General features: G+C 53.9%; 1 protein-coding gene across 1 annotated transcript in view; it reads right to left on the bottom strand.

The window, feature by feature from the left end:
- Nucleotides 1–13,066, bottom strand: part of CNGB1 (cyclic nucleotide gated channel subunit beta 1) — a 91,199-nt gene that overhangs the window by 13,567 nt on the left and 64,566 nt on the right. The window contains exons 23-34 of the mRNA XM_069739581.1: nucleotides 10,759–10,915; nucleotides 10,537–10,602; nucleotides 9,563–9,720; nucleotides 9,282–9,470; nucleotides 8,579–8,787; nucleotides 5,925–5,975; nucleotides 5,761–5,847; nucleotides 5,624–5,688; nucleotides 5,426–5,548; nucleotides 2,554–2,695; nucleotides 1,169–1,328; nucleotides 955–1,052 (exon numbers count right to left, since the gene is read on the bottom strand). Coding sequence (XP_069595682.1) covers nucleotides 955–1,052; nucleotides 1,169–1,328; nucleotides 2,554–2,695; nucleotides 5,426–5,548; nucleotides 5,624–5,688; nucleotides 5,761–5,847; nucleotides 5,925–5,975; nucleotides 8,579–8,787; nucleotides 9,282–9,470; nucleotides 9,563–9,720; nucleotides 10,537–10,602; nucleotides 10,759–10,915 — 1,505 coding nt within the window. The remainder of the gene's footprint in view (nucleotides 1–954; nucleotides 1,053–1,168; nucleotides 1,329–2,553; nucleotides 2,696–5,425; nucleotides 5,549–5,623; nucleotides 5,689–5,760; nucleotides 5,848–5,924; nucleotides 5,976–8,578; nucleotides 8,788–9,281; nucleotides 9,471–9,562; nucleotides 9,721–10,536; nucleotides 10,603–10,758; nucleotides 10,916–13,066) is intronic.

Raw genomic sequence — 13,066 nt, 5'->3', positions numbered from 1 at the left:
ATGGAGGGATGCAGTCCCGTCTTGAGAGTTGGGGGAGGTGGATGACCAGAGTTGATGGGGGGTTGCCCAGATTGGAGAGGGGTAGTGGCCAGACTAGAGAAGGGTAGTGGCCGGACTAGAGATGGGTGCTACCCAGACTAGACAAGAATGCAGACCAGAATGTTAGAGGGCTAGGCTAGACAAGACAGGGGATGCAGGCCAGACTGGAAAAGGAGGGGGGACAGCTTAGGCCACAGGGGAGTGTCAGGCCAGATCAGACGTGGCCCAAATGGGAGAGGGAAGTCTGCACGCCCAGATTGGAGAAGGCGGTGGGCCAGACTAGATGGAGCAAGACCCAGACTGCAGAGGCAGGGGTTGTGGTCCACACTAGACAGCGGGAGCAGCCTAGACCAGACAGGGACGTGGTCCAGATTGGAATGGGGAAGCGGGCCAGACTACAAAGAGGGCACAACCCAGCTTGTAGAGGAGTGGCTCAAACTGGGAGTGGTGGGCTAGACTAGACAGGGATGTGGCTCAAACTGGAGAGGGAGGGGCGAGTCCAAGATTGCAGAGGGAAGGATTGTGGGCCGGACTACACGGGGGCACAGCCCAGCATGGAGAGAGAGGGGGCGGCCCAGACTGGAGAGGAGTGGTGGGCCAGACTAGACAGGGACATGACCCATATTGGAGAGGGGGTCAGGCCAGACTAGATAGAGTGAAGCCAAGACTGGATAGGGGGTGTGTAGACTGGTGGGGGTAAGAGCAAGACAATATTAGACTGAACAGTTGGGGAGAGGCACTGGTCAGGGAAGACTGTAGTGAAATGGGTCAGATGGGGACAGTAGGGTGGTGGTGAGATTGGACAGTGGGGGCAAAAGATGGAGCAGACTGGACAGTGGGGGAATAGGACTGCTGACAGAGCAGGGGCAGTAACCTTGGAGAGCGCGGGGGCAGTGACTGTGCAGACAAGTATACCTGGAACAGAACCACTTTACTGACAATGTTGTAATTGACGTCAATGGCGAGATCCAACCTCATCTTATCAGGAAGTTGCACCATCAGCTCCGACTCATCTGGAAGATTAAGAGGTTATAATATTCCAGTGGTGACGTCATGGAAGTAGACATCCGCCCATCACTGAGTGACCACTGCGGTGGCGGAGCAGATACGGGCAGGTGTCAACTCTTACCCAGCATGCCCTGGGACTGCCAGGTGTATTCATACCACATCTTCACACGATTCTGGACAGATCGCGGTATCTTGTAACAGTTCATGTACTTTATGGTGCTGTCCATGCAGCTGCGGTAATATGTCTGCCCGGCGGTCGCTGCGCCCACAACATCTCTCATCTGTAACACATGGAGGGCGCTCAGTGAGGTGCGGAGACAACTATGTCCATCCCCTGATCTGTGCACTGTGAGGCTGTGGCCTCTGATACAGCTAGGGGGCGCTGTTTGTTCTCCCCAGAATGTGCACGCAGACGGATGAAGTCCATAGGTGTGCATGGGAGTCACGGATTTCCCGTCTGGGTTTTCCAGGTGGCTGAAGGCCACAGGTTTGTGTGTGTTTAAAAGCCCTGCAGTAAGGGGTATGGGTGTGTCAGGCCGTGCAGGCCGTGTCAGGTATCTGGCCAGGTCAGGCCAGGTGTGCGAGTTGCACGTCAGTGTCAGTCTGGTGTGTGCTGGTCTGCAGAGTGCATGGAGGCCAGCAGAGCCAGCACCCAGGGCAGCTGAATAGCCTGGCACCCGCAGCGTACACAGAGATGCAAGTCGTCCATGGTACTGGTCTCGGATGTGCACAGTCCTGTGCCCGGAGGTGGATGTCCTGTACCCGAAGAAGTCGGATGTGGATAGTCCTGTGCCCGGAGGTGGATGTCCTGTGCCCATATGAGTCAGATGTGGACAGTCCTGTGCCCGGAGGTGGATGTCCTGTGCCCGTACGAGTCGGATGTGGACAGTCCTGTGCCCGGAGGTGGATGTCCTGTGCCCGTACGAGTTGGATGTGGACAGTCCTGTGCCCGGAGGTGGATGTCCTGTGCCCGTAGGAGTCGGATGTGGATAGTCCTGTGCCCGGAGGTGGATGTCCTGTGCCCGAAAGAGGACTAGCATGTGCAACGATTGCAAACAGGTGGATATGGTGCCCGGCTGCTATCCGGGGAATATCCTGAACTGTGTACGACTGTGTGAGTAATGAGTCTGTAACAGACTGTGATACAGCGATGCAGGACACCCACGGGAACTAGTCAGTGGAGGGCTGGCGTGAGTAGTGTCTGCAACATATGAGGCTGTGTGTACGGAGACGTATAGAGACTGTGAGATGTCGTGCGGTCGCCCAGGGAAACTGGACAAGGGAAGTCTGGCCTGTTTAGGGACCGCAAATCTAAAGCCATGTGATATGCAGTACTTTGAACTGGTGTAAACTGGTCACTGATAATATCCACTGAACTTATATGCATTTATGTGAATTGGACTTTAATGCTGTGAAGAAACACATTAAAAGAGACTTTTGTGTTTGAATTTGTGGGTCACTGCTTCTTCACTGCGTATGATGCTACTGCAGCTTTACAGCACTTACCTGACCAATCATCACAGAGAAGGCGAACACACCCATGAAGTAATTCAGCAGCTGGAAACAAAGCTCAAATAGCGTCTGAGGGTCCGGGAGGCCACCAATAGTGATGAGGGTCTTCACAGCCCAGTAATAGCAGCGGATATAACTGTGCAACATGACAGAGGGAAACAAGTAGAAGGTGACAGTGAGGCCACCAGACGGATGGAGCGAGGCGCTGCATCTACTGTGCAGGGACAGATGGAGCGAGGTGAAGCATCTACCGTGCAGGGACGGATGGAACGAGGTGAAGCATCTACTGTGCAGGGACGGATGGAGCGAGGCGCCGCATCTACTGTGCAGGGACGGATGGAGCGAGGTGAAGCATCTACCGTGCAGGGACAAATGGAGCGAGGTGAAGCATCTACCGTGCAGGGACGGATGGAACGAGGTAAAGCATCTACTGTGCAGGGACGGATGGAGCGAGGCGCCGCATCTACTGTGCAGGGACGGATGGAGCAAGGTGAAGCATCTACTGTGCAGGGACGGATGGAGCGAGGTGAAGCATCTACTGTGCAAGGACGGATGGAGCGAGGTGAAGCATCTACTGTGCAAGGACGGATGGAGCGAGGTGAAGCATCTACTGTGCAGGGACGGATGGAGCGAGGCGCCGCATCTACTGTGCAGGGACGGATGGAGCGAGGTGAAGCATCTACTGTGCAGGGACGGATGGAGCGAGGTGAAGCATCTACCATGCAGGGATGGATGGAGCGAGGTGAAGCATCTACCATGCAGGGACGGATGGAGCGAGGTGAAGCATCTGCTGTGCAGGGACGGATGGAGCGAGGTGAAGCATCTGCTGTGCAGGGATGGATGGAGCGAGGTGAAGCATCTACTGTGCAGGGACGGATGGAGCGAGGTGAAGCATCTACCATGCAGGGATGGATGGAGCGAGGTGAAGCATCTACCATGCAGGGACGGATGGAGCGAGGTGAAGCATCTACCATGCAGGGATGGATGGAGCGAGGTGAAGCATCTGCTGTGCAGGGATGGATGGAGCGAGGTGAAGCATCTACTGTGCAGGGACGGATGGAGCGAGGTGAAGCATCTACCCATGCAGGGACGGATGGAGCGAGGTGAAGCATCTACCATGCAGGGATGGATGGAGCGAGGTGAAGCATCTGCTGTGCAGGGATGGATGGAGCGAGGTGAAGCATCTACTGTGCAGGGACGGATGGAGCGAGGTGAAGCATCTACCATGCAGGGACGGATGGAGCGAGGTGAAGCATCTACCATGCAGGGACGGATGGAGCGAGGTGAAGCATCTACCATGCAGGGACGGATGGAGCGAGGTGAAGCATCTGCTGTGCAAGGACGGATGGAGCGAGGTGAAGCATCTGCTGTGCAGGGATGGATGGAGCGAGGTGAAGCATCTACCGTGCAGGGACGGATGGAGCGAGGTGAAGCATCTACCCATGCAGGGACGGATGGAGCGAGGTGAAGCATCTACTGTGCAAGGACGGATGGAGCGAGGTGAAGCATCTACCCATGCAGGGACGGATGGAGCGAGGTGAAGCATCTACTGTGCAAGGACGGATGGAGCGAGGTGAAGCATCTACTGTGCAGGGACGGATGGAGCGAGGTGAAGCATCTACTGTGCAGGGACGGATGGAGCGAGGTGAAGCATCTACCCATGCAGGGACGGATGGAGCGAGGTGAAGCATCTACCATGCAGGGATGGATGGAGCGAGGTGAAGCATCTGCTGTGCAGGGATGGATGGAGCGAGGTGAAGCATCTACTGTGCAGGGACGGATGGAGCGAGGTGAAGCATCTACCCATGCAGGGACGGATGGAGCGAGGTGAAGCATCTACCATGCAGGGATGGATGGAGCGAGGTGAAGCATCTGCTGTGCAGGGATGGATGGAGCGAGGTGAAGCATCTACTGTGCAGGGACGGATGGAGCGAGGTGAAGCATCTACCATGCAGGGATGGATGGAGCGAGGTGAAGCATCTACCATGCAGGGACGGATGGAGCGAGGTGAAGCATCTGCTGTGCAAGGACGGATGGAGCGAGGTGAAGCATCTGCTGTGCAGGGATGGATGGAGCGAGGTGAAGCATCTACCGTGCAGGGACGGATGGAGCGAGGTGAAGCATCTACCCATGCAGGGACGGATGGAGCGAGGTGAAGCATCTACTGTGCAAGGACGGATGGAGCGAGGTGAAGCATCTACCCATGCAGGGACGGATGGAGCGAGGTGAAGCATCTACTGTGCAAGGACGGATGGAGCGAGGTGAAGCATCTACTGTGCAGGGACGGATGGAGCGAGGTGAAGCATCTACCATGCAGGGACGGATGGAGCGAGGTGAAGCATCTACTGTGCAAGGACGGATGGAGCGAGGTGAAGCATCTACTGTGCAAGGACGGATGGAGCGAGGTGAAGCATCTACTGTGCAGGGATGGATGGAGCGAGGTGAAGCATCTACCATGCAGGGATGGATGGAGCGAGGTGAAGCATCTACCATGCAGGGACGGATGGAGCGAGGTGAAGCATCTGCTGTGCAGGGACGGATGGAGCGAGGTGAAGCATCTGCTGTGCAGGGACGGATGGAGCGAGGTGAAGCATCTACCATGCAGGGACGGATGGAGCGAGGTGAAGCATCTACCATGCAGGGACGGATGGAGCGAGGTGAAGCATCTGCTGTGCAGGGACGGATGGAGCGAGGTGAAGCATCTGCTGTGCAGGGACGGATGGAGCGAGGTGAAGCATCTACCATGCAGGAATGGATGGAGCGAGGTGAAGCATCTACCATGCAGGGACGGATGGAGCGAGGTGAAGCATCTACCATGCAGGGACGGATGGAGCGAGGTGCCATGTCTCCTGCGTGCGTTGCTCACCTGTTGCCTTCCCCATCATACACCCATTTGGTGGAGCTCAGCCCCTCGTAGTCGGAGGCCCAGTAGTAGAGGCAGGCGTTGACGTGCAGACAGTACAGCAGGTAGGCGGTGGTGCGGATGACTCTGATAACACAACAGACAGCACATGTAAACTGCTGTCACTGGTCATGGCAGCAACAATGGACGGCAGGTACTGACCTGTAGATGTACGCTTTACTCAGAATCGCCTCCAGACGGTTGTTGAATTCAAAGAAAGCCATGTACTGGAATAGAGGACGGTCGGGTTACTGGGGGCCACGGACCGGCCACAGCCCCGCACACCCGCTACCACTCACCTTCAAAACACGTGGGAAGCGCAGGATGGACTTCACACCGAACTTCAAGTAAAGAAGATCCAGAGGCAGAAGAGAGATGATGTCCATCTAGCAGAGACAGAAATCGTCACCCCCCTGTTACACTGTACAACGCTGCAGCGCTGGCCGGTCAGAGGCAGACTTACCTTAAAGCGCTCAGACCGAACATACTTGTCACGCATCGCCTTCCTGTCTGTCTACAAAGGAAAGAAGAAACCAGAAACATCGCACAGAAACAGAGATATAGAGCGGAGACAGAGATATAGAGCGGATACAGAGATATATTATACATTTTCCTCACACTGCTCTATAAGTTTTAGTTTCTCTGCCAGCACATATAGGGTGGGCGTGCTGAGGGATATTTGCACTTTCAACCATGGTCCTGAAAAACACATGGCAGCTGTAACCCCCCCCCTCTCCCCCCCCTGAATACAACAAACCAGCCCTATGGCAGACACTGGGTAACCTGAAGCTTGTGTGTGAGCAGGGTGGGGCGTTAAACTGCAGGTGACCAATCCTGCAAAGCCACCTGTGGTCCCTCCCTTCTCAGTCAGGAATTTCTTTGTCTCCAGGGTCTGAGAACGTAAAGATCTCTGACCTCATTGAATATCATTAACCAGCCCTATTGTGAGGTCATGAGGCTGTGGTTATTTAAGTGACTCCACTTTACCCAGCCTGCAGAGTCTTATTCTGAGTTTTTTGCCTGAGGAGCTGTACTATGCATTGGGATATTTGGGAGCACTGCCTATCAGCATGGTTTTGCCTGAAATGACCTGAGAACATGTGAGTTTTACCTTTTCTCATTTAATCCCTTTATTTTATAATTACTTTGTACATATTTAAATTGTCTCTTTTGTAACATCTTTATATGCCTTTTTATAAACACTGCCTTAAACTTTCAGAGTAAAATATATAAATTACTAGTTTCGTTCTTCCTGCTCTAAAACGTACCCTAAGTCTTCTGAAGGGAATTACGCTACTGTTTTGGGTTAGCTTCGGACACGTTTAATCGAAGCTGGTGGCAGCATACCGTGTGCTGTGCCTTTGGGAGTCGTTGTAGCGACTGCGGCGTTGATAATTATTGTTCCTACCTGAGTGGGAGTAGTTATATCGCCTCGCTGCAGCGTGCCCAATAGCCAGTACATAGCAGGCAGCCTTTCTGGCGACTAATTACCCTAGGTGCAGTACCTAGTCTGACCTGAGGGTGAGAGGGGGGCGCCAGAGAGCTGCAAGTTTTCAAGTGGAACTATAAAGCGGAATATACATAAATCCCTGCAGTTCGTGGTATATTGAAAGCAGTGGGATACCTAGAATAAGCCCCTGCTGTAAACTAAGAGGTCAATAGCCTTGTGTGTGTTTTTCATCACATTGTAGCAGTGGAGGGATAACTAAGATAAGCCCCCCTGCACATGTGATAGCCGTCTGTTGGCCTAAAGTCACCCCGACCCGTGACGTAGGGGTGATGGTCACGGTGTGAATCGTGACAAGCAGATAGAGATATAGAGCGGATATAGAGCAGATACAGAGATATAAAGGTATAACCTCCTGCCCCTCTATCTCCAATGTAGATCCTGCGGCCCATCTCCCCCCGGTGTATAACGTCCAGCCTCTGGTGTATAACCTCCAGCCCATGGTGTATATCCTCCAAACCCTCTTCCCCAGGTATAAAACTTCCAGCATCCAGTGTATACCTAATACAAATGCCACTGATGCATATGAATACGGCCTATTCTTAGGGAAACACCCTATACTGGACATAAGGAATAACAGGGAACAACTCCACTATGCAATAAATCCTACAAAGAAACTACGGAGTATCAAAGAACCCAAACGTAACAATCTAAAAAATTTAACAAATTTTATTAAATATCATAATCAAAAAAATAATAACAGACATAACATACAAGGGACACGTCTAGTACATGTACGGCAGACAACTACCACTGCAAGTAACACCTCGGGTATCGAAAGGGCAGTAACTAGAGATGGCATATAGGAAGCATATTAATCCATAACAAATGTAGTGCTCCTAAGGGATCTATATATACCTCCTACCTCCAAAAACATTAATGCAGATCAGACCTAAGGTCGGTAAATGTAAGAATAACCACAGCTCTGCCCATCTTACCCGAAACAAAGTGGTTCCCCCCGAGGAAGCCCACGCGAAACGCGCGTCGGGGCCGCCGGACACACACTGGCACCACTTTGTTTGGGTTCTTTGATACTCCGTAGTTTCTTTATATCCAGTGTATACCTGTCTGCCCCTCTCCCTCCCCCGGTGTATAACCTCCAGCACTTGGTGTATAGCCTTCGGCCCCTTTCCCACCGGTATATAACCCCCGGCCGCCTTCCCTCACTATAGAACCTCCATCCTTTAATGCCCCCAGCCCCTCACATTTCATCTGCCATTACTACCATGTGACAGAATGGCTGGTGGTGCAGATTCACGGACACCCGTGTAGTGCCCTGCAATAGGAGCCACCGGGGTAACGTCTATTCCTGACATTTCTTCCTCTGCAATCTTCTCCATCACCTGTGAGTGATATTATTGAGAAGTGGAAGGAACCGCAGCAACTCAGCCACGAAATGGAGACCTAGCACCGTTACAGAGCTACCTATGATGATGTCACCACCTCGCCTGCTACCTATGATGATGTCATCGCCTCGCCCGTTACTTATCATGATGTCACCACCTCGCCTGCTACCTATGATGATGTCATTGCCTAACCTGTTACTTACGGTGATGTCACCACTGTGCCCGCTACCTATAATGATGTCATAGCCTACCCCTGTTACTTACGATGATGTCACCACCTCGCACAAACTGCAAGCGGACCTGGAAGACGACGATGTCCAGCAGGTAGATGAGATCACACAGATAGTCCATGAACAGCCAGTAATGGACGTTTTCTGGCATCTGGTAGGGGAAGGCCCAGCGCACCGGGATAAGCCAGCAGTTCCAGTTCCACGCCAAAACCACAAAGAAAAGCCACAGGACATACATGAGGTCTGCGTGAAGAGAGAGAAGTGAGAAGCAGGGCCCTCCACAAGGAAGCTAGGGGGGTGTCTTCACCATCAGGAGTGTGTGGAGGGACAGTCTATGAGGGTGTGGAGGGACAGTCTAGGATGGTATCGCCCCAGTTAGGAGTGTGTGGAGGGACAGTCAGGTAAGGAGTCAGACCCGTCAGGAGTGTGTGACTTGGACAGTCTGGTAAGGGTTCGGCCCGCCAGGAGTGTGTGGGGGTAAAGTCTAGTAAGTGGTCAGTCTTATTAGGAGTGTGTGGGGGGAGAGTCAGGTAAGGGGTCAGTCCCGCCAGGATTGTGTGGTGGGAAAGTCTAGGAGGGTGGCGCTCCAGTCAGTACAAATATTTGGATGTCTATCCTATGTCTAGGGTTTCTCGAGTGGGTGTCCTACAATATCAGGCACAGCAGACCCGTGTATGGTCCTATGCTCTCTGTGATCTCATCATGAACTGCAAAATTGGACAGAACATCCCCCTTACTGGTTAGTGGATCGATGCTGGCTGGGAACTTGTACTTCTGCAGACATTCTCCCCAGGGTCGGCTCTTGAACTTGCAGCAGAGCATCTCACAGTAATGTTCTTCCACTGTGGACCCCTTGCACTCTGGCTTATTCACCTCGGGACGGGGAGGAGAAGGTGGAGGTGCTGCAGCAGCTTTTTTGGATGGTGCTAGAAGGAAAGCAGTGAGAAGTTAGAAGGGTTAATAATGCACCAAATACTCTCTTGCCCCCCCCCCCCCCCCCAATCCTGAGAAGTCTCACATGAAGATGGACTCTCTTCCTCAGAAGACAGCTCCGGGTCTATGAGTCGCTCCTTCACCCGCTCCGTCCTATCCTTGAACAGCCGCACCAACTCCTGCAGACGCTCAGTGACGACTGCACTGCTATGGCTGACGGTGGATGCCGAGCGCTCCATGACTCTAAATCCACAGACACAGGACGAGAGTCAAGACACAACCACCACAAGCTAACACCACAGGGAAACCAATCTGCACCAAAGGCATGACCACCATGAGCCATCACCACACGGTATACAATTTGCACCAGAGACCTGACATGACCACCACGAGTCATCAACACAGGATAATCCAGAGATATGACCACCATGAGCCACCACCACAGGATAAACTACCCACACCAGAGACATGACCACCATGAGATGCCATCACCACAGGGTAACCAATCCACATCAGACATAACACGACCACCATGAGCCATCACAAAAGTGTAATCTACCCATGCAAAAACACACCCACAACAAGCCATCACCACAAGGTAACCAATCCACATCAGAGACACAACAGGCCCACCACGAGCCAACACCACAGGATAATCCACCCAAACCAGAGACACAACACGCCCACCATGAGTCAACACCACAGGACAATCCACCCAACCCAGAGACACAACGCTACCACCATGAGTCATCACTACGGAGTAATCCATCTACCACATAGGTATGACACAATAACCATGAGCAACCATCACCACAAGGTAACCAATCTGCACCCCTCTCTTTCCTCATCCATCGCTCTCCTTCATCGCTCTCCTCCTCTCCATCGTCCATATCTCTCCTCTTCGTCAATCGCTCTCCTCCTCTAGCTGAGAACCACGCGCAGCCAATATGCAGCAAGAGATGGGAAGACGACAGTGAAGCGCGCGAAGACCCTAAACATTTCTGGCAGATGCCACTGGGGGTGATGAGGATGAAGGTGCGCAGGTTAGAGATCACTTACTCTTCCTCCTCCAGAGCTTCTGATACCTCTTCCATGTTTTCTGCCTCAGACTGCCTTCTCTTCCTGCTGTAAAATATAAATTAGGCAAAATGAGGGCCGAATGACGACCAGAAGTCCTGGTCAGACCTGACGTGGGGGCATCAGACAAAGGGGGTGGCAGATGTGGGGCATCAGGCCAGAGGGTGTCAGAGGTGGGAGTGGCAGACTTGGGGGAGCCATTACCTCTTTGCAGTCAGTGAAGTCCCTGGCACAGTCAGAGTCCTGTGGTTGTAGGGGGAGTCTGGTGGCTTCTCCGTCGCCTCGGGTCCGTGAGCGTCTGCGAGGCTGCCGGAGTCCACGTCCTGGATGCTGACCACTGGGCGACAGAAGGACATGGCATCTGGGGGCAGACGCATGCACCCATTACACCCTACACATGGGACGGTCACCGCAGACATCAATGGATTCAGAGGTGAAGCGATGCTCCGAACAGGTGACTGACCAGAGGGAAACCATCAGCAGGGTCTCCTCACCGATTGCTGCAGACTAATGATGGGAGCATCGCACTGAGCACATCATAATGAAGCTGGAGGAACGGTAGGGAAGGGGGATGATGGGGGTGAGCCTCCTGCCCTAGAGCGAGGCGAGGATAATGTGGGTAGTGATGATGGAGGAGGATGAGGGTGATACCGTAACACGGCTCCTCACATGTGACCACACCATCAGATAATAATCACACACGAGTAGAGATACTACAACTCCCAGCATCACAGACAGTGTTTTGTTTTCGGGACAAGCTGAGAGTTATTGTTCCACAAAACCTTGGGAATATTAGATATGTGAAAGCACTACAACTCATAGAATCTGCTGCTGTTACATGTGATGGACGCATATACAGCACTGGGGGTCTACCTACGGCATGGCGGGGGGAGTCACTGTCCCCCTGGAAGCTGGGATTCAGCACCCCATCTCTGAGGCTGAGCGGTAGTGAGGGGACACGGTAGTGCGGGACATTCGGAAGCTCCTCTACAGCGTCTGACAAAGCGGATTGTGAGCGTCGCCCACCAGCAGCACCGCGGGCAGGCATCAGCCGAGACAGCTCTACGTCAGCGCTGCGGCGGGACATGAGGGCTGCAGCTACAGGCAAAGCGTGGACCTGCAACAAGGAGGAGAAAGAGTGAGAGGACAAGCCGAGCGCATGACATCACAGGAGCCGAGCGCATGACATCACAGGAGCCGAGCGCATGACATCACAGGAGCCGAGCGCATGACATCACAGGAGCCGAGCGCATGACGTCAGAAGAGGAGCCGAGCGCATGACATCACAGGAGTCGAGCGCATGACATCACAGGAGCCGAGCGCATGACATCACAGGAGCCGAGCGCATGACATCACAGGAGCCGAGCGCATGACATCACAGGAGCAGAGCGCATGACATCACAGGAGCCGAGCGCATGACGTCAGAAGAGGAGCCGAGCGCATGACATCACAGGAGCCGAGCGCATGACATCACAGGAGCCGAGTGCATGACATCACAGGAGCCGAGCGCATGACGTCAGAAGAGGAGCTGAGCGCATGACATCACAGGAGCCGACCGCATGACATCACAGGAGCCGAGCGCATGACGTCACAGGAGCCGAGTGCATGACGTCAGAGGACCAGAGCGCATGACGTCAGAAGAGGAGCCGAGCGCATGACATCACAGGAGCCGAGCGCATGACGTCAGAGGAGGAGCAGAGCACATGATGTCAGAGGAGCAGAGCGCATGACATCACAGGAGCCGAGCGCATGACATCAGAGGAGGAGCAGAGCGCATGACGTCAGAGGACCAGAGCGCATGACGTCAGAAGAGGAGCTGAGCGCATGATGTCAGAGGAGCAGAGCGCATGACATCACAGGAGCCGAGCGCATGACATCAGAGGAGCCGAGCGCATGACATCACAGGAGCCGAGCGCATGACGTCAGAGGAGGAGCCGAGCGCATGACGTCAGAGGAGGAGCAGAGCGCATGACATCACAGGAGCCGAGCGCATGACGTCAGAGGAGGAGAAGAGCGCATGACATCAGAGGAGGAGCAGAGCGCATGACGTCAGAGGAGGAGCAGAGCGCATGATGTCAGAGGAGGAGCCCTGCGCGTGGTGTCAAAAGAGAAGACGAGCGCATGACATCAGAAGAGGAGCAGAGCGCATGACGTCAGAGGAGGAGCAGAGCGCATGACGTCAGAGGAGGAGCAGAGCGCATGACGTCAGAGGAGGAGCAGAGCGCATGACGTCAGAGGAGGAGCAGAGCGCATGACGTCAGAGGAGGAGCAGAGCGCATGACGTCAGAGGAGGAGCAGAGCGCATGACGTCAGAGGAGGAGCAGAGCGCATGACGTCAGAAGAGGAGCAGAGCGCATGACGTCAGAGGAGGAGCAGAGCGCATGATGTCAGAGGAGGAGCCCTGCGCGTGGTGTCAAAAGAGAAGACGAGCGCATGACGTCAAAAGAGAAGACGAGCCCATGACGTCAGAAGAGGAGACAAGCGCATGACGCCACAGGAGCTGAGTGCATGA

The sequence above is a fragment of the Ranitomeya imitator genome, chromosome 9 (assembly GCF_032444005.1).
Source record: "Ranitomeya imitator isolate aRanImi1 chromosome 9, aRanImi1.pri, whole genome shotgun sequence".
Classification (NCBI taxonomy): Eukaryota; Metazoa; Chordata; class Amphibia; order Anura; family Dendrobatidae; genus Ranitomeya; species Ranitomeya imitator.
The sequence above is the reverse complement of the archived record's forward strand: the minus strand, read 5'-3'. Positions and strand labels throughout refer to the sequence as shown.